This window comes from Anas acuta, chromosome Z (assembly GCF_963932015.1).
Source record: "Anas acuta chromosome Z, bAnaAcu1.1, whole genome shotgun sequence".
NCBI lineage: Eukaryota > Metazoa > Chordata > Aves > Anseriformes > Anatidae > Anas > Anas acuta.
In genome coordinates this window covers 3,613,082-3,639,253 of record NC_089017.1, presented here as the reverse complement: position 1 = coordinate 3,639,253, position 26,172 = coordinate 3,613,082, and the positions used below count along the sequence as shown (strand labels likewise).

The window sequence follows — 26,172 nt, the reverse complement described above, 5'->3', positions numbered from 1 at the left end:
GCTCAGTCTTGCTGTCCTTACTCAGGTAGAATACCCAAATATCCCCATGGGGTATCTGCCAGAGTAAGGACGGGAGGATAGGCCCAGTAGGGAATCTAAAAAAAAAAAAAAGAAAAAAAAAAGACAAAAGAACAAAAAAACGAAAAAAAAAAAAGAAAGGAAGGAAGAAAGAAGTTTGAGATCAAGATAAAAAAATACTAAGAAAAACAAACAAGAACATTAAAACGGAGTAAAACCGAATAAAGAATCAGAAACAATTATCACACTGCTCAGTTGAAGCAAACAAGTGTGAGAATGATGTAAATCAAGTTTTAAGACTGTGAAAATAAATTATAATAAATATGATATACTTTAAAATATATGTGTTCTTAAATAATTCATTGTTTTTTTCTGAGTCAGATTTTTTAAAGCAATGTCTTATTTTTAACTGCTCTAAAGTCATTTACCAAAGATAAATATCGTGCTTTCATTAAATAGTTTTCCTTGTTTTTCTCTATCATTACAATTAAAAGTCCTACAAAATATGCAAATTTATTTACAGAAAAACGGAGCCAGCATCTTTTTTTTATTTTTTAAACATCCCCCTGTTTCTCAAAATTCCTTGTAAACAGTTGCAGAAATTCTTCAAAGAGATTGTTTTCTTTATCTTATGGTTTACTTGATTTTTTTTTATTTTTTATTTTTATTTTTTTATTTTTTTTTGTATTTTTTATTTTTTTATTTTTTTATTTTTTTTTATTTTTTTATTTTTTAAGATTAAGGTTCTAGGCTAACCCTTGCCCTGAAGGTTTCTAGAGCAAATATGGAAGCTACTGAAGCATAGGATGATGGGAATTTTGCGGACAGCAGATCATGAAGACATGAAGCGTTTAGCTGTGTTTTGTTGTTCAAGTTAGAACTAACGTCTGATAAAAAGACAGCTGTTTTGTTTCCCATTTGCATTGTCTACAGAATCGAGTTTTGTTTTGTTTATTTTTTTTAATAGCTGGAATGCTTGCAGTTAAAAAAGCTGCCAAAATAGCCATTTCTCTCCTTTTTCTCCTCGATAAATAACAGCATCCAACAGCATTGGCAGAGTAGGAATTTATGCTCAATCTAAACTCTACAAAATTACAGTTCTACAACATCTTTGTTTTTAGCATTAACGCTAACTTCTATGTAGTATTATTTTTTTTTGCTTTTTTGTTTTTTTTTTTTTATTTTTATGTTGTCTAATTTTTTCTATTATATAGGTATTTTAAACTTTCTTTCTTTAAATTCTGTACAACTATTAGGATTTTAAATGGGGAGAGTTAGAAGCATTTACAAACCTTTTTTGTTTTCCATTTTAATATCAACCATCTTTCCTTTCTCTTTTCTATGCCTTTTAATGTATTTATTTATGTATTTATTTATTTTTTTTTTTGCTTTTCATAGATATCCATCTTACCTGCCTTTAACAGCGCAATCCTTACTTATTATACAGAAAACCATATGAAAGCTTCATAGACTCTAATTAATGTATAACCAAAGAACCTCCCAAAGTATCAAAGAACTATTATCTTGCCATTTTAAAAGCTTTTAAGCATTATTATTATTATTACTTTTTTTTTTTTTTTTTTTTTTTAGTTTTTACATATTTCTTATAATCGCTCTCAAAAACTGTTTTAGGAACAGCTCAGAGAAAAGGAAAGAACTTCCATATTTTACATACAGCTACAAGTCTGCGGTAAAAATTTTGTCCTTTGGTCCCTATATAGCTAAGGAATGACAGATAAAGATGCTCAGTGACTGTTACCATGGGTCACACATGGTAACCGCATCCTTGGTGGCAAACAGGCACTCCTTTGTCAGTATCCAGGTTTGCATCTCCTGTTTGAAGAAAAGCCGCTGTGGTGATATCAGTGTCTCTTCAGAAATCCTGGTTGATCTTGTTCCTGTTCTGATTTTACTTATGTGTTTGTTTGTTTTCAAGCGCAAGTCCTTCGAAGTCAGCAGATGTGATACTTTTCTTGAAGAAATGTTACAGTCTAAACAATCAAAGAGAGAATAAGTCTGAAGTCTTCAGCTTGATTGATATTTGCTGATATGTCAAAGGTGTAATCCAACAGTTCCCGTTTTTTTAATATATATACTTTTTTTTTTTTTTTTTTTTTTTTTCTAAATGTGGCCCATTCAGCTGCTGCCCTAAAAAATGAAGAAGATCATTGCAAATTAAATCAAAAAGGGGAGGGGGAAGTAGGGAAAGAGGGGGATATTTGGGACAGGGGAGAGACCTAAAAAATGAAAACAAAATTAAAAACAAGCCTGTTCGTTTGGGCCCAATCCTGCTCCTGTTGAAAGTAATGGGTGTTTTCTTCTCCCTTCAATTGGGACAGGATGGGGCTTCTGCTTTGGTGGTTTGCTTTTGGACGTATTGGCTCTGATTCTGCTCCCACTCACGTCAACAGAAAGATTCCCCTTGACTTCAGTGAGAACCGGATCAAACCCAAAGTGAGCAAGGTAGTCACGATCATGATAGAGAAAAATACAATTGTTCCTAATAGTAATAGTAATCGTAAATCAAAATAATAGTAAGGTATGTCTATGTAAATCCATATCACTACATATGTACAAATAGCTGCATTTTAATTATTTTTAAGTGCCACTTTACAATGCCAGATCACAATCTTGCTTGGCGCGCTTTTGTAGTGTGAAAGGCATTGAGAAAGAATTGGCCTACATTTTAATGGGGTGCCATCTATGACAGTGTAGGAGCTTTCTGTGGAGACATAGCTGCCAATAACATCTACATCCTTGTGAATGTCAGAAAGTAGGACTTTGAACAGGCAATTTATAGGAGGTTAAATAAAAAAAAAAGACTGTTGGAATAAACTTTTTTTTTTTTTTTTTTGCAAAAAAATGTAAAGCTAACATTTCTTAAATAAAAAAAGTTATTTAAAAAAATGTAATCATGATCCGACTAGGCTTGACATTTAAGTAGGATGCTTAATCATTAAGGATTAGCTCTTATCTCTTTCTAGCAAGCAGGTTCTTCTTACACACTTGGTGATTTATTACATCAAGAAACTTAGAAACTGCAAAAGGTCCACTCTGGTGGAAAAGTGTCATGCGGAATATCAATCCATGCTGGCAGGTTTTCACACTGTTGGTTCAACAAACAGCAAACCGTACACAGCAGTCTAAACAATTACAACACCAAAAATAATAATAGAATAAAAAAATAAAAAACACTCGTCAAGGACCCTTTTTCAGTTGTAAACAAAAAGATGCATTTTGTGTTTTGATCTGGATGGTTTTTTTTTTCCCACTCAAAACAAACCCTCCCTCCCCCTGAGCAATTAATTTTGGCTGGAGTTGCTGTAATACAGAACCTTAGAGAATTAGGTATTCTTGAAAAGACATATAATGAGGCTTTTCTTGGGGTTGTTTTGCTTTTTTTTTGCTTTTTTTTTTTTTTTTTTGGATTGCTATAGTTTTTCAAACTACTGTTACTATCATTTTGCTTTTTCTTTTTTTTAATTTAATTTATTTTTTTTTTTTTAATTTTTGGACAGTGATTTGAAATATCCTGAGGGGTAAAAAAGATGTCAATTGAAAAAGGCCCCAATTCTCTGGAATAAAAATAAAATCACAAGATTTTCAGTGCAAAAAAATTAACCACACATTTTTTTTCTCTCATTTTTTTTTCCAAATTATCTATACAGTTATAACAATCCCATTTTTTTCTAAAGAATTAGGAATCCATCTTTTTTTTTTTTCCTTCTATGTGACATCTAGAGAAGCATAAAACGCTGACGAGAAATCAAACGACAAATAAAGAAACCACTGCAAGCACCAAAAACGAAACGAAAATGAGCACAGCAAAAAATTGTGGCAGCACAAAGTCAAAAAAGGCACATGTGATCATGACTGGCCAATCATCAACTGATACAACATCCAAGAAAAATGCTTCAATCACGGCACCTGCACGAAACTTGACGGCATGTCATGCAACCAATTCTTAGCTTGTTACATGACGCCATCATGTCACACTTTCAACTTCGAGTTGATTTGAACTTACGGCCTGGGGGACTGTATTCTCCACTTTCATGTCATTACGTGAACTTTTTTCCTAGCTCAGCGCGAGACTGTGGTGGATTTGACTGGCTCTTGGTTGGTTTTGTTGGAATTTGATTGAATGACAAAAGAAGAAAAGATTTTTTTTATATATATATATATTTATATATAGTGTGGAAAAAGGGAAAGGTAGGGAAAGAAGATATATATAAAAATAATAATAAAAAAAAAGATACAAACACAGCATCAATCAAAAAGCTCTAATGGAAATACTTGCCGTTAAACTATAGAAAACGAAACAAGGAAAGCAAAACAAACCAACTGAACAGAAAGAAATAAAAGAAAGGAAGAAGAAAAGAAAAAAAGGAAAAAAAGAAGGATGGAGGAGGCCTAGCCAGAGACACACACATAAAACACACACTTAAATGTAGACACACGGTCAACAGTGAACAGTAACAGAACGCTGTGCAGCGGCTGTTGAGGAGAGCATGCACTGAATGAATGAGCGCAGACACAGATCGGTTTGCAAAGTCTGGAAAATAAATACATTCGCTGCCAACCAGAATGCTTTCGTTAGCACCAGCCTCTCCCGCACCACCCCCGGCCTCCGGGGCTTCACGGGATGGCTAGCCAAATTCCGCCGGGAGCCTTGCCATTTCCTCGGATGGACTCCGGAACAAGCATTGCTCTAATGCAATCACATCCCAGAAAGTTTAAAGTCATTGGGCAGTAAGAGACCATGAGCTGCTTTGGCTACTGAGAATTAAAAAAATAATAATAATAAAAAAGAAAGAAAATAAAATAAAAGAAACAAAAAAGAAAAGCGACTATTGCTGATTGCTGCATGTCCATTTAGTGGTTCTCAGGACGGTGGGCTCCGAAACAGCAATGCTGGTATGGTGTGTGAAGCAGACTTGTAGGAGGACTCAGATAACACGATGGTCCCTAAATCAGCATTATTAAAGGAAGGGAAATTTACTCCTTTGGTGTTTGGCTTTGGCCTGAATTGAAAAAAAAATGGAAAAAAAAGTGAAGAAGAGAGGAGAGGAGAGGAGAGGAGAGGAGAGGAGAGGAGAGGAGAGGAGAGGAGAGGAGAGGAGAGGAGAGGAGAGGAGAGGAGAGGAGAGGAGAGGAGAGGAGAGGAGAGGAGAGGAGAGGAGAGGAGAGGAGAGGAGAGGAGAGGAGAGGAGAGGAGAGGAGAGGAGAGGAGAGGAGAGGAAAAAGTAACAAAAAGATGAAAGTGAAAGAAAAAAAAAGGAAGAGGAAAGAATAATAAAAATAATGATAAAAATAGAAGGAAAAGGAAAAGGAAAAGGAAAAGGAAAAGGAAAAGGAAAAGGAAAAGGAAAAGGAAAAGGAAAAGGAAAAGGAAAAGGAAAAGGAAAAGGAAAAGGAAAAGGAAAAGGAAAAGGAAAAAGATGCCAGGGCTTGGTTGCTACAATCTCTAGAAACACTCTGTTCCTTTCCTACCACAGAAAATGTCCCTTTATTGGCCCAGGGAGTTTTGCCTCAGTAAACACCAAAAATCACTGCACACAATGATACATTTGTCTCATTCGGCAGCCCTGCACCCTGTTCCTCAGGTATTGCCTTTCTGTCACCTTGGCAGGGCTCATATCTCTCCTCCCAGCCTATTTCTAAAAAGTCACTGCACACAACTAAAATTTCACTTCGCATTTGGGTGTCACAAGAATATTGTTGGCAGTTCTCATCCTGAAGTCATGCATGCTGGCTAGAGAAAATTTTATTATTTTTTTTCCTTTTTCTTTTTTTGTCTGTTTCTATTTTTTCTGAGCTGAAACATGTTTTCTGGCTAGAGCTGTTATGCTCAGCTGACAAGAGACGGTGCTGAACTAAGCCCTGAACTGAGCATTGGCTTCAGCTCCATACTTTGCCCACAGTTGGCTGCTGCCTTGGGCTGTTGACTCCTTCTTGATGGCCTGGCCCCAAAATTCTGCAGCTGGATGAGCTGGAAGTGTCAGCCTGAGCTTCCTGGGGTTTGGGTGAATGGAATAGACTGGTTCCCCCTAGGGAGATGCAAGATTTGGGTTCACATTTATTTCTCAAGCCAAGAGGGAGAAAACTGTCTTTCTGAAGATGGCCCAGGGCAGAGCTGTTGTCACTTGCGCACTTGTGTCTCTGGGTACCCAAGGACAAGCAGTGTGAACCATACAGATCTGGCCTTTGCATGAGGATGAGAAAAGGGCCTTCTTCATCCCTTTCACCCCCCGGGGCTTTCTGGTTGTACGGCACCAGTCACAGAGCCAGGGGTGGCAATACCATGGGCACTGCTCATATGACTATAGGCACCACCCCACCTGTGCCAGCCTGAGGCAACCCTCAAGCTGAGGTGAGTCTCTTGGACGTAGCCTTGACTGGACATAACATTTTCCCTTACAGCTGGAGCACGAAGGAGCAGGTTGACCTGCCAGTGACCAGAGGCTTTGGAGCGGGTACTACCATCCCCCTGCCTGTCCTCCACACACACCTCCAGACGCTGTGGATGCGACATGCGCACGCGCGCCCACACACACACGTATGTACAGATGAAGGCTCAGAACTTGCTGAGGCTAAAAGAACAAAACAAACAAACGAACAAACCAGAAAACGTACTCTCAAATGAAAGCCAAACGTGGTCATCCTGTCTGCCTAACCTGGAGGGCTACACGGGTGAATGTCTTTCTCTGTTGACTAGGAAGAGGAGCTAGATGCCTAACTTATGAGGTGGGTAACCTAACTTCACCAGTGGCCTGAAATTGAGAGGCAAGCTAGGCATTTGTGCTAGACTGGATGCTGGCCAAACTCATCTGTTTAAGGAGAGCAATTCACTTTGCTGGCAAGAGGTATAAACTTTGGGCATTGCTGAAGTAAATTTGTGAGTAAAAGTGTTAAGGTTATGAAGACAAGTATATACAGCCTAGTTCAGAAGTGGTGCCTTGGAGGTAAAGAGGAAGCTTTCTTCCTGAGCACTTGGGGCCTGTACACAGAGACAGATCAGGCAAAATCTCTTTGCTGCAGGTAACACTGACCAGGAACTTGCTCTGCTGGAGTAAACCATAGCCAAATGCACCTGGTAAATGCCAATATTCCTCCAAATCTTCTTATTTGAAACATCTAAATGAAGCCTGAGACTATTCTCTTTGAACGTTGAATGGAGATAATGGCTGAAAGCCCTAATTAGGCTTCAAAATGCAACACCTCCATCTGAGAAAATCACTCCAGGCTGGATTTAGTGGAGAGAAACAGGGCTTGCTGTCCCCAGTTCATCCCAAAGGACCCTTTCTGATCAGACTGTGAATCATGGCCAAACAGGGCCTATGTCTCTCTGGATTATAATGAGGACTTTCAGTGACTAGATTTGATGGAGGTAGTTACACTGTAAGTCTGTAAAATGAGGGGAAATGAATCTCAGCCAAAGCCTCAGTTAGAGCAAACATGACTTTAGTCATGTCCTTGCAACATTCCCAACTTACCGTCACCACAGTAGTCCTATCCTACCAACACCACTGTCACAGAGAAGCTCTGAACACCAGCTTCTGACCAAACTCTAGGGATCTCTCTGTATTGTGGGAGACATTCATTGCCTGTGTTTAAGCTGGAGCAAGATTTCCTTCCAGCTTGGGCTCATCCAACCCAGACATAAGCACTCAGCTATTTTCTCTAAACACTGCAAAGACCATGGAGGTGAGGAGGAACAATGGCTCTGCTTAGCTAAGGTCTCAGTGGGCCTTGAAGGTGTCTTTCTTACTCTCCAAAGACTGCAAAGGAGATCTAGATCAACTCGGTAAGCCAGTTTGGCCAAGTAAGCAATGCATGGACAGCTCTTTGTGGCTGCTTTCTTTCACATGAGTGGTAACCCCAGAAGAAGCCTGAGACATTTAATGGCAATCTGCTCATATCTTCCATCCCTACTTAACTACAACACACAGTCTTGCTACAGATCAACAATATCCCTTACATCCGATTCTAATTATTCAGATATTCCTACCTATTTTGTTTTCTCCACACAGGGCTGCATCATTGCTGAGATCTGATAGCGATAAACCTGAGGCTCTGGAGATAGGTTAGGCCTTACTGCTAAGACTGCCAGATCAGTTTGGAATGCTTTTTTTGTTGGTGCAAACTGCCCCGGTGTCAATGGGAGATGGATCACTACTCTTCCTACTGCATATTTCTGTGACAAAGTCCAGCTTTTATATGGGGAAGGATTTGTGTCCGGCAGTACAACCTGTTGTACAGTCCAAAAGACTTTAAGAACTAAGGATGTAGAGATGATCTTTAAAACTGTGCAGCTCCTGTGCTCTGCGACATTCACTGTATAGTCTAGGGAAAGCTAGGCTTGTGCAGCACCCTGCACACACCTCTCAGGGCATCTGCCTGCTGTCAGGATATGAATGCATCTGCTCAGCTTCCAAGTACAACCAACAACACATGCAACATTGCTCTGTGTCTTCACAGGAGCACAAAATTGGCCCAACACTGCTCCTATCATGCTGCACTGCTAGGTTGATGCTCTACTCCCTCCTCTCAATACATACTGCCTTCTATTTCTCATTGTTTGCACTGTGTCCCTCCCCCTACTCCTTTCTAGACAAGTCTCCATGGATTTTCTTTTCCATCCCTTTTCCTGTGCTGGCTTGGAGACATGGAACCTTTCCGTGAAGGAACTCAAAAGCCCTCACTTCTTGCAGCATCAAAGTGACAACCTTCTGTGCTCACACTGAAGTCTCTGATCATGGCTGAACATTGCCCACTCCATAAGTAGGTTTCCTCGCATTTATGCAGTATCCATTAGCTTCTCTTTGCATACCCATCCAAAACTGCAGTCAGGATCCTGTCCCTCTGGCTGTTGGAGCCTGTGCCCAAGAGTAATTCTAGCAAGGTGGTGGAGATATTTTTCCTACAGGTGACAGATCTTTATAGCTATTGCCTCTGAGGCTGATCAATATTATTTAAATTCCAACCTGTGTTTTTCTCCCTCACATTTCTTCTTGTTTCTATAGCAATTTCTCTCTCTGTTTAATGCCTCTGCACCAACTTTCTCCCAGTGCTGGATGGCTCTGCCTCCCCTCTGTCTCAGCCCTCCTCCTTACCATGCCCAGACACCAACCTGCACAGATCTCCCCTTCTCCGGCCCCTGCCTGAACTGCCCAGCGGAGGTGGAGGAAGGAGGCACGGCTCTCCAAAACTGGCTCCATCCCTACAACAACCACTGTAATGGGGAGTGTCATGGGGAGTCTGAGATCAGGAGCCCAAATGTCTTAGAGCAGGGAGGGCAGTGCGGTGAAGAGCTTTGCATCGATGCTGGGATTAAATGAAGCCTGATCATTTATCCTAGAAATCAATGCATTTACCTGGGCTCTTGGGGTGCTATTTTTAGGAGGAAAAAAAAAAAAGAAAAGAAAAGAAAAAAAAAAAGAATGTTTTTGTCAGATGCTTCAGTTCTAACATCTGAAGGTTAAAAAGGAGACAGATAGCATATATGAATCTATATATACATGAATATGCACACATACATATCATACATATGTATACGTACAGAGGTACTATATATACATACATATCAACAGACACAATTACACATACACAGACAGAGAAGCTAATGTGATCTAACAGGGAGATGGGAGTCCAGCATTTCAAATGCTAATGTTTTCTTTCTTTTTTTTTTTTTCTCTCTCTTTTTTTTTTTTTTTAAAGATGCTTGATGTCCCTGCCTCATTTTTCCCATTTATAAATTAAAGGTGACGATAAAAATTAGCTTTTAAATTGTAATGCCCTTCTTTCAAATAATTGTATGACTTACTTGCTGTGCAGTGTTGTTACTAGGATTGTTCTCATTTAACTATGTTACATTAAGAGCTGGTTGAAAAATGACAATTATTTTCCAGGGGAAAATTGTCATTATTTTGGCTTTCTTTCCTGTGAATATTTTAGTTAGAAAAACAAAACAAAACTGGGGTGGGGGAGGCGGCTAGTGGAAGAGATTAATTTTTGTCTTTTTTTAATCAATCTGAAAACCAGTCCATTTTTAACAGAAATTTAGTGTTTTGAATGCCAACATTTTTAATCAAGACAGTTTTGTGTTCTTTTTTTTTTGTGCTGTTGGCATTTCTTTTTTAATCTAGTAGAATGAAAATTTGCCGTGGAAACATCCAGTTTGGTCAAAATGTCACTTTTTGGTCACCCCCTCCTCCCCCAACCGGTTTGATGAAAAAATGTCAAGCAGCAATAGCTGTGTCACCTCTGATTTATCTATTTTTCTAGAGCCATTAGTCTCAAGCAGCGGATGAAAAAGCACTGCAACGGAGCGGCCGCTCCTCGGGAAGCCAGCCCGGTCGGTCAGAAAATGTCACTGGTTCCCCACACGGTGTTGCTTTTTCCTGCCCTGTCCTCGAGTGGTGGTAGGAGTGGTGGTCACAGCATGATGAGGATCCCAGGGGGACACCCCAAAGGAGACGTGGAGGCGTGTGGAGGGACAGAGAGTGGGGCTCGGGTAGGATGGAGCAGGGACGCAGTGGTGGGGAGCCCTGGTCACAGTCCTGGTCACCGTCCTCATCAATGCCTGGAATTTATTTGCTCATGCAAACATAGCTATAGATCCAGTTCCTGTCTCAGCTGTGTTTTACCAACCAAGAGCTTTGCAGACAAAGGTCAGTGCAATAAACTCAGGCCATTTCAGGAAGCAGGGCAGTAGCTGTGGTAAAAGTCAAACATATATCATGTGGCTACTCTTCTGGCACAGCCTGTAGCCTCTTCCACTTCTGCTGGCCATCTCACAGGGCCCATGCCCCGAGGAGCATGTGTCCTGCCTCATACTGGGCAATCACTCCTCCTTTCACTGCTGGTGAACATTAGGTGGGAGAGGAAATTAAGCTGTGTGGAAGCTACCTTTCTGCACATAATGAAAGGTTCTTTATTACAAGGGGGCCTCAAGGAGTTTGCTATCTCCTGAGCATTGTACCAACAGTTTAATTAAAAAAATGTACATGGTTGAGAACCAAGTCTAATTGGGAAGCTGTGAGGGAGCCTCTGTGCCCTGTCTCCACTGGTTCTGCTTTTCTCTCCTCGTAGATTGACAAGAGCTTATCAAAATGCTGATGGACTGGATGCTTCACTCTCCTTTTCTTGCTGCTGACGGTTAGGTAGGGATGTGACACTCACTCCCCGTTTTCCTTTCTTCCCACCAGACAACAGCACCTCCTGGGATGATCTCAGGAGCCCTAACCGAGCCCAGCCCCTGGATCTCAGCAGGCAGGGTTATCCTGCCTGTGACCTCCAGGCAGGTTGCCTGATACACCCTGCCTGGGGCTCGAGGGAGACACAATAACTCACAGCTGCCAGCCAGCCTGGGGATGAGGAGTTTTGTCGCTAACTCCTCACCAGGAGCAGGATGCAGTTGCTGCAGGGTGCTCGTGTGGCATTGTGGCCAGGAAATGAGGAGACCCCAGCTCTCCTCCTAGCTGAAGCCCCTGGCACAGGTCCCCAATGTGGGGCAGAAGAGGTACCCTGTGCCCCATGGTCACACAAGACTGCCTGAGGGCAGCAAACACCCACGTACTTTGAGAGGCAGCCCCAGCCCTGCAAGGCAGGACTTGTACCCTGCAGCACATCCCATGCAGCCTCAGCACTCATGGGTCCACTTCCCCGGGTCCATTCCCTGGGGCTGAGACTTTATCCATCTTCCGCCAAGCCTGTTCGGCACCTCTCCTAGCCTCTTAATCCTTTCAAATCAGAATGCAGCCAGGAACACATACTCCCAGCTTGCAACACTCAATTACTCCTTCTGATATTTTATTTTTTTTTGCCTGCAGCTTCAAATTACCTTCAAGGTGCACAGTGCAATTAGCTAAAAATATTTCCTGCTTCGTTTTAATTGCACTAAAACTCTAATGCACCTCCAGCGAGGAGCAGTAAGGTGGAAATTGGTGCCCCAAATATTTCAAATTGATTAAAGCCCAGGATGACTCAATAAGCTACATAGTTCTATTAATTATTAAACATTATTAATTTTTTTTTTGTTAATAAAAAAACCTTCCTGAAGCCACATTCTATAAGATGTTTCTGAAAAAGGCTACTTTCACTAAGGAGATGATAACTTTAAGTTTGAGAAAGATAGAACAGGAATCCCTCCATATAGTTGGATCGGTTTCCATCTGAAGAATTCACAGCTCTTGGCAAATTTTAGTATCTCAGAATTTGATTCTGAAAACACTTATGTATGTGACTGATGTATGTGACTTACGTATGTGACTCATCTCACTGCTTTAGCTGAGGTATTTATATGGTTCTAATTCGGAGCTGGATCACGTTTTTGTTCATAGCCTTTCTTGGTTGAAAATGCAGGTGATCAGTCAAACTCTATGATTGCTAAGAAAATAATCAGAACTTTTTCTCTGAGAATTTAGAAAAAATCCAAAGCAAAACAACTTTTTTTTTGAAAGCACTGAGAAGCAGTGTGCTGATTTCTTCATTCCTTCGGTGGTTGGTTCAATGTCCTTAAAAAAAATATTGAAAATAAACTCCAATTCCACTTGCATTCAGTGAAGAATGCGATCAGTTTCAGCCCTTTGGGTTTCTGATTCACTGTCACTCAGAGAGCCCATGCTAAAGATGCCTGTCCCCTTGTGCCTGCAGCCGCTGTGCTGGCTGGGAGTGCCACCACCCCTGAGCTCAGAGAGCTTTCATTAGCCAATTTATTTAGAGAGGGATGCAAGCTGTTCTCAGGTCTCTTCCTTCTTCCATTTTTCAGCTCTCAAATGCACTTGTTAGCTTGGGTAGCAACTGAGGCTTGTGTGTTATGTGGATGTGCTTGGGAAGAACAAAGCTGAGACCAACGAGCTCATTTTACGTGGGCCATCATGATGTCAGATGAGTAGGACTTCTGTGCTGCAATGAATTCAACAACTTTCTCACTGACCTTGTACAGGTTTGTGTTAGCCTAATCTTTATGCTCCTCCCAGTGCCCAAGGGCTGGGGATTTACCTGAGTGAGGACTGGTGGTGGGGTAATGTGGGATGGTGTGCGTGTCTCACCCACCTCCATGGCAGTGGATGCTAGTGAATGTGGGGTCTACGACAAATGTCAGAAAGATGCTTCCATCTCTGCAACACTCTCTCCCTCTCCTGTGCTCTCCAGGGTAGGAACAACCTCTGACCAGGTCCGGAACAGCTCATGTCTGCAACTGATTCCTACACAATTTTGAGGGAAATTGAAGGTGCGCAGCCTCTTGCCAAAGGGCACATTGAGAAGATGAGTCTCTGAAAAAAGAACCCGTCCCCTTGCTGCTGGTCCATTCACTTGCTTGCTCTGAAGCAGAGCTCTGGGAAGGCAGGTACTGGCTCCTCCTTCCCCATGGGAATACAGGAGACAGATTAAAGAGAAGGGGAAAAAAAATCATTTCACAGCTAGTCTGCCCCGAACAAGAAAAGGTTCCTGACACCAACAAACTAATCAACGCTGAAAGCTTATGAGGTCAAGGTTTCCCTTCTCCTCCATTATTCTTTTGATTTTTTCTGACTGGCTGGGACTTGAGCGCTGCCCTGGCAAGTCTATAAATATAAAAGCCTTTCTCGCCGTCCTCTGGAGCACACCAAAGACCATTTGAATACCTGTGGGGAGAAGTTAAAACTAAACCAAACAAATGCAACTCGCAAAAAACAGCTTGTCCAGCCAATCTTCAAGTGCTGACCATAAATTGCTGTGAGTCAGGCCCAAGAAGCCCGTCTCTGCTCAACAGGAAATGGGAACGGCAGCTCTCTCTCCCAAGAGCAGGCCCTCTGGATGCAGTGTTTCATGTGAAGACGTATGGCCAGGAATGCTAATGCCAAGCAACTCGCTGAGCTGGCAGTGGGGTGTGAGCTGTGCCTTAAGGAGGCAGCCTGGGACCATCGGGGCCGTTCTCTGAACATGAGGGCTGCTGTGAGCTCCTCAGGGCCTGTGCACCCTCCCCTGTGCCCCACGAAATGCTGCTAAGTCTGCTTGGGTGGCCTGGTCACAGCTGGTTGGAGCTTCCCTGACCCAACAACCAAGAAGATCTCAGCCTTTGCAAAGTCATTTCCACTGGCACTTACAGAGTGTAAAACACTCCAGAAGTCAAATGAGGAGCATGTACCAAACCCCTTCATATGGAGAGGAGATGACAGACAATCTAGGAAGGTCTACACACTCAGACTGGCGCTGAGGATCTCTTTCTGAAGGCTCTTCCTGTGCTCTCTGCACTGCAGCACAGGGAATTTAGCAGCTGTTTATTGGAAAAGCAAAGGATGCTTTTTCCGTGTTGCCTATCCCTGGGCTCTGTGCTCCTTCGGTGTGTACACTTGCTCTGCAAGAGGCTCTGGTAGAAAAGGGGAAAAGAAAAATGTCCTGTTCCCTACCAAGGCCTGAGAATCAGGAATCATAGCTGCAGCGCAAGCTTCTCTGATGGATTCTACCTCAGTGAAATGAAATTAAGATTTCAGCAAACAAGCCCCAATTCCGTGGTACCAGTAGAACAAATGACATCTGATAATTGCTAACTCCTTTTGCTTATTCTTTGCTCTGTTCACCCCATCAGTCTCTCCAGATTATATTTTCAGCTGAGTTTAATGAACGCCATTTATTAAACTAACACCAGGGTTCTGCTCTGGCCTCAGACAGATGTGCCTGCTAATATGAATCATTTTGTTCAATTGGATTATTCTGATGAAGAGTGGATCCCCGCCACTCTGCGGAGCACAAACAAATGGGGAACAGCTCGCCTCCAGTTGTGACCAGCCGCTCGCGTTCATTAGGAGGCAGCTCCAGGCTCTGCAGGCAGCTTGGCAGGGTGGTGTCCCTACTGTTCCCATCAGCTGGTGCTTCTGCTCCTCTCCATACCCCCCTCACGTACAGAGAGAGCCCAGATCTCAGTGTGGCCTGAGCATCCTTGACAGGATGTATCACCACCACCTTTCCTGTGTCTACCCACGGCATGGACAATAGGATTCACCTTCTCCTTTGTCACAATGTATGATCTTTACCTGAACGCACACTATTTCCCCCAAACATGTATCCTTCCCTGTCTAGTGTGCAACACCTGACCTCTTCTACACTGGCACCTGAGAAAACGTAGACTACTTATTTCCTATTGATCCTTCTTTACTCTGATCTTCTCCATTTTTTTTTGGGCAAAAGGACAGGGATGATATGCTTTTAAAGGCTTAAGGTAGTGTGTGAGTCAGAGAAAAGGGATAAAATCCTTCTGAAATCTCCCAGACAGAGGTTTCCTCAGTTTATGGCTTGGGATTTTAGTGTTGAAAATTTTGGGTCAATCTCTGTAAAATGTTGTGTTCAGGCACCAGGCATCCATCTATCTGTCTATCTCAATACAAATCCTACCTTCTGTGAACCATAAAACTCCTAGCAGAGTGACATTACCACTTCTCACATCGACAGAACATACTGAGCACACATAACTTGGGGAAAAATTACTGAGGCACTGAGAAAGATCAGAAGAGAAAAGCAGAAGATTTCTGCTCCCTGACTGTAAGTGGCCAAATCCCACAACAGATCTGTACTTGGCACAAATCATTATTGTTCCATTAAATCTTTTTTTTTTTTTTTTTTCAGGTGAAGGAAGGCCCAACATTTCCAAAGCTACCTTTGATCCTCAGTGAAACTCATTCTATACTGTTTCTGAAGGAAGAAATTACTTTCATTTTAATCCTACATAACACCCAGAACTTACTTCCAGGAATCTTTGATGCGTGCCAGAAGCCAGACTGTCAGAAAGTGGGGCTTTTCTGAAAGAGAAAAGGCCCCAAAGCCAGCCATGGTGCCAATCCATGTGCCATTGCTAACAGTCTTGAGCAAGCTTCTCAACAAAGCCATCTGCTGAGGATTTCATGCCTACGTTCAGGTTTAAGTTTAGGCATGCTTCTGCACAGTATTCCATTACTTCTGATCAGAATCTGTGCATCTGTCTCTAAACTGCATTACACTGGTATTAATGGGAACAGGAAAAAGACCTGTATGAATTCATGGTGGGATTTTGTTTAACATGTTATATTTTTTACTGACTAATGCACTTGTAAGCTGAGAAGAAGACGGAAAACCCTCAAATACAACCCCTCCCCTCTTCTCAATGCACCAAATCTCTGAAGAATTAACATGTAAGATCCCAGTTTCCTAGAGCAGTTGTACTGCCTCCCTGGCTCCCCTTCCCAGCACCCTGTCTACCATGGTGAACCGATGTGTGCCGTGCAAGGAGAACGCACAGAGGAAAATAAAGAGCATGGAATTCATTCACTTGTTGTATGTCACAGGAGACAGGATGCCACATCCGCCAATGTCTCCTCAGGAGGGGAGGAAAAAAGCCAATCTTACCCAGCAAAGACAAGTCTGAAGCCTGTGGGTTTTATGGTGTAACCATAAAACTGGCCACATTACTGTAACCAGAAACTGGCCCAGTAACTTCCCAGTCCTTAGAAATCAAGGCAATGAAAACCTGTTTTCTTTTTGCTAAATCTGCTGTTTAAGGTTTGTATTTACTATCTGCTTTGTATTACAGCACTCTGTCATGGCAACAAAGGTCCTGGTGCACAGCTCACACAAATCATCCAAAGGGTGTCTGCTGGCTTCAAGGACTGGGACCCACACAGACAGAAGTCTCAAAGGCAGCCATCTCCTTCCTGTGAGGATTTTAAAGATGGATTTTTTATATTTCCTAGACTTGAAGTGATAGATGCTTTTCAATTCAAGGAGGAAAGACTGTTCCAGCTCTGTTTCATTGCTGGGACAAAGCATGAGGCAGCTGGGAAACACAGACAGTCATGCTGAATGAGCAATCACCCGTCTCGGCACGGGACAGGTACTTCAGACAGACCAGCTGCTGGATGTGTCTTGCACAGGAAAAAGGGGACATCTGAAGAGGCAGGGAGGGAGAACATCTCTACCACTAGTGGGAGAAATCTGTTTGCTAAAGAGAATAACTTGAGTGTGCAACCACAGCTTTCATGGAATGGCAAGAGAATTTCTCTTGTAAGTCATTGTCATAAAATGGTGTTTTTAAAATCAGCCACAGGGATGTGTTTGGAGGCATGTTCATTCCTGAGGCTTTCTGCTCTAAAAAGACCAGAGTGGACAGAAGAGTGACACTGCATCTCCCTCCAGAACTGCAAATGATTTAAATAGTTCTGCCAGGAGATGGTTTAGTTAAATAGGCTATAGTATGCCTGGATCTTTGGCTGCCATACATTGGTGTCACTCCATGGACTTCAGAGGAGCAGGTGCCTGAGAGCTTCACCTGGTTGTGGCTGTGGTTAGTACCTTTCCAGAAAGAGCACTGAGTTTTCATTCACTGCACTTCTTGGTTGAGAAACCCTTTCAAAAGGGTTGGATGATGCTCATCTAAGTGGAAAAATGACCAATTTGAAATAAAACCTGTCTTTTCTCTAATTACAGTCACAGGGCAGGACGAGAGACACCTGAGAAAGTGTTTGCACTGTAAGCCTTCAATTCTCTGCTGCAGCTGAATCAAACACTTCCGAGACCAGAGTTCTGATATTCACTTGTATCTGGCCAAAGTTACTGCACCCATGAATTATTCAAATATGCAATTATTGCATTTGATATATCACTGGATATAACTGTGGGAATGAGAAACAGTGTTCTAGTGCAGCTGATTGTATATGCCTTCCAAACCATAAGGACATCAATTTAAGGTGCTCACATTGATGGAGCACTCTGCAACCCCTTATTAAGATTCTTGCCAGCTCCTGTAGCAGTATTCCCCTGCAGAGTAAATTTCATGGAGATTTTTAGCCTCCCTTTCCTTTATACCTACCGTGTAAGTGCCAAACACTACCCCATACAGCTTCAATTCATGGTTCTGCAGTAGCTCTGAAAGGTCAGTAGCAAAAAGATCAGATCATTTTCAGCCTACCGATCAATGCTACACAAGTGACCTGAGTCCTGTGAACCATGTGTTGGAGCTGACTTGTAACTTTGACTTTATCAGGAGTTTCCAGTTTCCTAAATTAACCTTCGCTGATAGTTTACTTTTCCTTAGGGCTGGAGTGCTGTGCCCTGCCTTCAGCCTGCGCCATCCATACCGCCTTTATCTGGACAAAGAAGCATCTTCACAATGCTGGTGTTTTCTTTCAATTAAGCACACCAAAGGACACTATTAGTCTTCATGTTTATGAAGCACAGGGACATCTAGGAAGAACATCTCTTGCCTGAAGTCCTAGACTTTACGGTCTCTTACGTTGAGGCTTGAATGACTTGCCCTTTGCTCTCTCCCTAGGTACTTGTGTTTGCGAACTGACAACACGCTTCTTTCCTGTCCACTCATTAGCAGGTACTGCTCTCCCCAGTGCCCTAATATCAAAATAATTTGCTGGTGTGTCTCTTATTTTAAGATCCTGTAGGAAAATGACCACGCTTGTTATTAGACGTCACCCTGAATTTTTCAAAGCCTCTCTCATTCTGGGTCTTCCTCCCCTCTTATTCTCTTTATACCTATTCTGTCAAAGTTTGCTGCTGCTGGAACAAACATTTTGGCTATGTTTTTGCCATCCTGTGTTTTTCCATCCCTGGCTCTTGTTTCAAATCATTGCTGCTTAAAGCATCTATTCTTTTGCATAAATTTTCCAGTTTTTCTTCAAGTTGCAGTCCCTTGTGTACCAGCCCAGCAAATCTCTGTGCTGGCTGAACCTAATAAAAAAGTTTCTTCAGAGCCTACTGCCTTATGGTGACTGCAGCTGCCATTAACTGAAGGAATTAGCATGGGGTGGATCTAAATCTGCCCTACCCAGCTGGCGGGCATGATGTGGTCCATACGAGATGCTGTAGTGTTGCTCAAGGAGCTGAAGATAGCACCCCTTCCCACTCTTGGTCAACCCTGGGGCTTTGGGGTTTTCCTGTTGGAAGCCCTCAAAGGTGGCACAACCACATCAAGGTCCTGGCCTTTCCAAAGCAGGGACAACTCAGCAGGCTGCTTGCTGCCTGTGTCATTGAGCGAAGTTCTCAAAAGCCTCAGGAAGTTTACTTTAGAGCATCAGGACAAACTGTACCGCAGTGGGATGAGAACTGGGAGGTTGCTTTCATATCTATTATTTAATTTTGAAATAATTGCATTATCTAACTTTCAAAAAAAAATGGGGACATGGGTTTTAATGAAGAATTCATGCTCTGAACTGAAGGCAAGTGTTATGGTATTGCATTGTGCTGCTCTATCACTCCCATGACAAACAGTGCGGATCCGTTAGTGACCTACATGGACTCATTTAGATGCAAACACAGCAATACTCCTGAAAAGCTGCCCTGCTTTGAGGAAGAACAAGTTCCAAATATTGCTGAATGGAATTCAGTCTCAGAGCAGTAATTACTGATTGTAATTTTGGAGTAAATGCAGTAATTAATTATTGTCGTTTTCCATCAGTGCATTATATTGTGTGCCAATCTTAGAATAACTACAATAATTAGCAAATGGGATTTTGCATGCTCTGGTATCGAAACTGTGGTTTATAGAACAGACATGAGAATTTTACCATAATAAAGTTATTAGCAATTTAAATGGGCAGACAGGTTAAAAACGATTGACCTGAAAAGTAAAAGGTTTTCTTGTCAGTTTTGCAAACACCTTAGGCAGTTTTGTTTCAGACTCCCCCAGTTACTTTCACTTCCATTCTCTCACGTACGCGCCCAACAGTGTGAAGTTTGGGTTACAAACACACTGTGAGGGACGTTTAATTTAATCACATTTGTCAGTGGAAATTAAGAGGAAAAGTAATCCAAAGAAAAAAATTGGCTGAGCTGATGTTTTTCCAGTACCTAAACAGACTTTCCCAAATGAAGCTGTTCTGATTTCATTCCCACTTTATTCACTGATATTAAAGCTTGTGCTAGAGTACTGTTTTGATGTAATTATGCTAGTGCAAATTTCCATAATGTAAGCAAGTCCTAAATGATCTAAGTGATGACTAAAGGAGGGAAATGACAATAATCTGTGCAGGAGGAAGAGGAATTGGTTAGCATGATTGTAGGAGGCATAACTACAAGAAATGGGATTAGGTCCTGATAAAAGATATTTAGTCTGAATCTCAAGATGAAGAGCCTAGCAGGCAACAGTGAGATCAATGCAGCTGCAGAACAGCCTCTCACTGGAGGTTATACAAGCCTATCTGAGAGGGATAAGCAACCCAAAATTCAGTAAAAAGTACACTTCCATTCGACATTGCATCGAAGCAATATGAAATGACAAAAGGAGAAAGCCATAAATGTTCCATTTACGTTTTACAGTACTTTTTGTCATGAGTAGAATGATTGGAATTTTGCTTGTTTGTTTGATTTTTGGCTGATAATATCTGATTACTTTAAAATGAGATAAATGATTTTTTGTTGTTGTTGTTTGTTTGTTTGTTTGTTTGTTTTTTGGTTTTGTTCTTTCTCTTATCAAAAAACAGGAAATTCAAAATGCGAAGTTTTCCTGTTTGGTTTGATAGCATATATGTTCCAATGAAAAAATGGCATTTCCTATGAAAAAAAAACAAAAACAAAAACAAAACCAAACAAAAAAACACAACACTTCAACACATCATCTATTCCAGCCAGCTGCAAAAACAAGCATCTCACATATTCTACAATAAGCCACACATCACTACATGTTCAGAAAGCTGTGAGAGAGGATCTGAACATCTTTTCTTTTGTATTCAAACTTTGGCCTACATTATTTCCTCTGGTATTTTGGAGAAGTAGATTACCTGGACAATGCATTCTTTTAATGATTTGACATTGCTCTTCTTATGAGAGCAGCTTATAAAAAAAATCTTACTGATGACTTTTTTTTTTTTTTTTTTTTAACTCTTCTGCCTCATTTGCACCTCACTCAGTTTGTCTCACTCACACTCACTTTGTATCACTCAGTTTCATGACAGTCAGTGCTCCAGGTTAGACACATCCAAACATCTCTCCATCCTTAGCTTTAAATAAAACTTCAACAGCAGTGTATCTGAGGTGGAAAATTTGCTAACAACCAGTGACTGAAACAGAGCCACAGAATGAGAATGGACAGGATTTTCACTGTTCTTCTATGCAACTGCAATTTAGTCATACTGCAGGGTACCTAAGAGCTCCTGGGAATGGCCACCCAAGTGAGCTGTGGGTTTCAGTATTTTTATTTCTTCATTATTTCATGCATTTGCTATCTGAAAGGCACATGAAGTGCCTCTGAATCTTTGCTTTCTGATCCTAAGGGGGGAATTATAATAGAATATATTGATTTTGGCAGAGTTGCCTCAAATGATCCTCTTTCTTTTGCTTTCTGCTCCCCCAACCCCACTCTTATATTTTTCTTTTTTCTTTTTTTTTTTTTCCCTGCTATAACCTCCTCTTTAATTATAAAGAAAAAAGAGAATAGAAGTGGCCATTTTGGAAATGTTTTTTGAATTCTTCAGGGCTTTGATTGAAGCAGCTTGTGGGCTTATCTGCCACATCACAGAGACCCTTTCAGTGTTTGACAGCAACTTTAGAGCACTTGCAAGGAAAACAAAAGACTTCAAATCACTGTGGCCTAGACTGCTTGTGTCCCAAAAGGGAGATTTATAAGTCAAAAAACAAAAACCAACCAACCAAACAAACAAACAAAAAAAGAGGTGCATGCAGAATTAAAATGGAGTGCATATCTTTCTTTCTTGGTTGAGAAAAAACACTGATGGATTACATCAAACTGGGTGCTGCCTGTGTTTTTTGTTGGCGGCTTCTTATTTTTGGAAAGGAGTTTGTTAAAACAAAGCTTTTCCTTAGAAAATCCTCAATGAAAAAGTTTCTTGAGCATACTCTTGAAGCACATGAGTAATTGCCCTGATGTCAATATGGTTATTCACATGTTTCAGATTGGAACTAAGGACTTTGAAGAGCTGTGACCAAAGTAAAAGAAGATAAAAAGCATACATGAGTTGTTGTGTTTCTGCCAGTAAAGGGAGCTACCTTCTTTCTAGTCTTGCAGTAGATATCTGTGCCCATGGACTTGGCTGGCTTTTACCCTAGTGGTTTTAGGAAACTTATAGTTGCATTAATGCTACAGTCTACTGAGTAGGTGTGTCAAGAGACTCCCAATGGTATTTGGTGGCTGACTGGAGGCTGCACATGAAACCAGCCATGGGGTACACAGTGCTGAGCCAAGGACAACTGACCCACCTCTAAATAGGGCTAATTACTTAGGGGTTAACCCTGTGCTCTGACTGGAATCTGCTTTGTATTGGGCCATCATGATTAAAAATCCTGTGTTTGCTTCTAGGGTGCTGGTATGAATGTCTCCTAGCACTGAAAAGCAAGTAAGCTAAAGAGAGATCTATATCTAAGCCCTTCTGACTACCTTTGCCTGTCACTAAATGTCCTCCTCACTCTGATCTGACAACCTCCCTTGCTAAATCAGATCCTTCCTTGGGATACATACACTCTTTCAGTGCTCTCTAGGGGCCACATACACTTGGCTAATCCCTTTTGTTAGATACGAAAAACAAAAACAAAAACAAACAAGCAAACAACACAACCCCAACCAAAACCACAAAAACCCACAAGCAAAATTTTCTTCCTGGATAACTCCCACCCGCTACAAGACCTCTTCAGCTCCTTCAATAGGTTTATCAAGGTGGGAGTCTAAAAGAGAATAAGGACTTCTGAGCTGCAACACACTGCATTTTGACAGAGAATCTCTGTACCTCTGATAGAGGCAGAGGATGTAAGTAGTGTGGTGGTAACTGAAATTATTAGGCTGGAACATTAAAAACAAAGTAGAAGCCTGGAAAGCTAAAAGAGTTCCTAAACATAGACAACTACTCAAGATTTTTCTCATGCTTTGAATAAGCAAATTAAAAAAAAAATGCTCTAGGAGCGAGATTTGAAATTTTATTGCCATTTACCATCTGATTCCTTTTTGTATAATTTATTGGGAAAACAAACAAACAAACAACAAAAACAAACAAACAAACAAACAAAAATCCTCAAATCCTAGTCCTACTACTGAGAGATTTTGGGGGGGAAACAAGCTAAGACCTCAAAGTCTGCCTGGTTATGAAAAACTAGACCTGGAGCACTTCATGCTGATCTATGATAAGGAAAACACCACAGACTCATACCCATGGATCTTTAACAACACTGGAGTCTACAGCCCTGCACTTTCGTACACAACCATAAGAGACAAGCATATCCTCAGTGTTCACAGATACGCTACAATATAAAGCTATTGCTTTGTGCCAAACAACTTGGGAGATACATGTGTTCCTCCATCCCTTTGCAGGTGTTACTGAAAATCTACCCAACAAAGACAGTCCTTGCTTTAACAAAATAGCATCATGCATGCATCTCCCGCTCTCTCCCAACACTTCTGAGCAAAACCTGCAGTAAAAAAGCCAGTGGGATGAAGCAAAAAGCATTTTAATATGGAAGCGTATTTTGGTTTCAAGCTTCCAAGAGGCCTTGTCAAAAGCAAGGAAAAGAAAAGAGGTATGTGAAGAGGGAAAATGCATAGAAAATTATCTTCGTATAGTCACATATAAAGGAGATTCTGTACTATGGAAGTTGTAGCTTGAGTTGCCAGAGAGGTACTAAAAGCCCCTTTGAAATTAGCACATGCACCTAATACATTTATTGGAAGTTTTCTTAGTCTGCTCCATGTTTTGTTCAGTGCAGCACCTCTTTCAAAGACATTTTAATCCCATTCCTTAATTCTCAATAGAAAGGATACTGCTCTGAAGACCACAATAAGGTATTTTCAAAGATATTAGAAATACCAGTGAAAAATTGGATCACTTCATACCCATAGTTTTTTGGGAGGGCTGAAGATGGGGACTTTCTGCCTGAATCTTAGGTGTGTCAAAAAGGCCTGAATTAAAATTATCGAATCTTAGATGTTATGGTCATAATGGCCTAGAAAGCTTACCTAACCCATCTCTCTGTCACTAACTTAGGAATGCAAACTGCTTGTTGCAGCTTAGGGTGACCCTAAGCGCTGGGTTTGTTGGGGAATCTCTGGTATGGAATGGCTTTAAAAGCAGAGAGACTTGCCATCTCTGCAACAAATACATATATTTTGTATATTTGATTTCTCAAAGAATTATCTAATGAAAAGGCCAGTCAGCAGTGGAAAATGTTTCCATTTTTGGAAACATCTCCATTTTTGTTATTGCTAATAGGCTGGAATTCCAATGAAACAAGCTGCTGCTTCTGATGTTTTTGACACTGTTACATGTTTTCAAAGTCTCCTGGTGGCATCAAGCTGTCTCCTTTTCAACACAAAGCACGTGAGTCTAACAATGAGACCCTCATTGAGATACATCTAGGTCCTCACTCAAGCAAAGCTTCCTTGGCTTTGTTTGGGTTTTATCTATACACAGTAGTTAACAGCAACTGAACAAGATGACAGCATGGATCCTCCTATTAATTTATTGGGTTTGGGAACAAAGAAATTAGGTGTTATTTAGTTGTCACGGAGACGTATTTACATATAGTTATTATGCTGGGATGAAATCAGATACAGACTATACCGCATGAAGAATGAAGAATGCTTTGAAACATTTGCAACACAGAGCTATTGAGACAGACACTGTCCCAGTCCAGTCACCTGGGATTAAACTGCAGCCCAGTCCCATCGCTTAATTGCTGATTTTCTTCAGCCACCAGAAACACTGTCTTTGGCCGAGTAAGGGGAATCAGGACAGCTGCTGCCTCCCCTCTATTGACCAGGAAGACTTTGGAGAGATGCAGGATGCTACTGGGGTAGGGAACCCTCCTCGTTAAGCATCCTTCCGTCTCTCTTTCTAATGAGGCACGAACAGTTCCTGGTTTATGTGTGGGTGTGTGTCTGTGTGGTGTGGCTCTAGCCAGAGGCCTAAGTGGAAAAGGCAGAAGCCAGAGAATTGCAGAGCTGAATCTTTTTGAGGGTCTACAGCACAAAGGAGAGGCTACAACCACAGCTGACACCCCCTTCCCCATGCAGTTACCTGTGCTAGTGCTTTGTATCCAGTGTTTCCCATAACCCTTCAGTAGGGACGATTAGCATCCTTTGGCCTCTTCAGCTGCACCTTCAGCCTTTTCATGCCAATCTGGAAGCCATTCATAGCCTGGATGGCAGCTTGGGCACTGGCAGGATTGTCAAAACTCACAAAACCTGTCAAAACATGAGGCAAGGTAGAGGGTTTAATGAGCAGAATGGAGCCAAGGCACGTACATGCAACGACCACTGAGAATGAACATGGGGAAGGGGGTGAGGGTGGCAGGAGGTGGGGAGTGAGCAGGTAGGAGGGTGGGCGGGTGGGCTGGAAAGTGAGGAGAGGATGGTTGCCAATGGGGGACGGAGGGTAGGAGGGGTTGTTACAGATCGGTGTCCCAGGACACTGTGCCTGGTCTGAGTGCCAGTTCAGACATGAGACTATGTGAAGCATGGGGATACAAAGGCTGGTGCCACAGTACCAGCACATGGAAGATTTGGGTCGCCCTAGAGCAGACATGGTGCATGGTCTCAAGGCACTTGTTCTCTGTCTTGTTCTTTTCTTCCCCTGCTGTGACTGGGTAACATCCCTTTCTAGACCCTCCTTCACTCCCCAACATAACCTTTCCTTGCCTTCCAATATTCAAAATGAAGGGAACCTGATATACCTGCTGCTACCTCCTTATTATGGCAATATAAGCAAAATGTGAATTTAATAAGCTCTCCATTATGGTATTCATTGGCACGAATAGTTTGATTGTTGGCCACTTAAGAATATGAGGAGCTTTATTAACTGGCAATTACTGCAGACCTTTACTTTATGTTGATGCTGCAGCTGAGAAATATGAACACTAGTGCTTTCCTAACATGGTTTCTGTAAGTAGTTTCATTCCTTGCCAGCACACCATCTAATCAGCCATGGACTCCATCCAGCAATAGAAGCACCCATAGTGATTGAATAATGATAATACGGGCCACCCATTCTTTGTCTCAGTGGAAGAGGATCAGAAGAGGCAAAATAGCTCAGAACCAAGCTAGATGCAGTGCATCTAACTCATTCAGCTTTGAGGAATATTTTTCTTTTTGCTTTTCCTTTTTTTTTTTGTCTTTTTCTTTTTTTTGTTTTTTCCTTATGTTAGCTCCAGGAGGAGACCTCATTCGCACATACTGTACCTGACTTTAGCTAG

General features: G+C 41.7%; 1 protein-coding gene across 12 annotated transcripts in view; it reads right to left on the bottom strand.

Moving 5' to 3' along the window:
• Positions 1-617: 617 nt before the first annotated feature.
• CELF4 (CUGBP Elav-like family member 4) overlaps positions 618-26,172 on the bottom strand; it is a 797,917-nt gene continuing 772,362 nt past the window's right edge. For 10 of the 12 annotated variants that reach the window (XM_068666938.1, XM_068666948.1, XM_068666946.1 and 7 more), the window contains exons 12-13: positions 24,999-25,165; positions 618-2,166 (exon numbers count right to left, since the gene is read on the bottom strand). In XM_068666938.1, coding sequence (XP_068523039.1) covers positions 25,038-25,165 — 128 coding nt within the window. In that variant the 3' untranslated portion in view covers positions 618-2,166; positions 24,999-25,037. Of the gene's footprint in view, positions 2,167-4,042; positions 4,131-24,998; positions 25,166-26,172 lie in introns of all 12 variants that reach the window. The other 2 variants (XR_011091156.1, XM_068666939.1) reach the window with 2 other exon arrangements.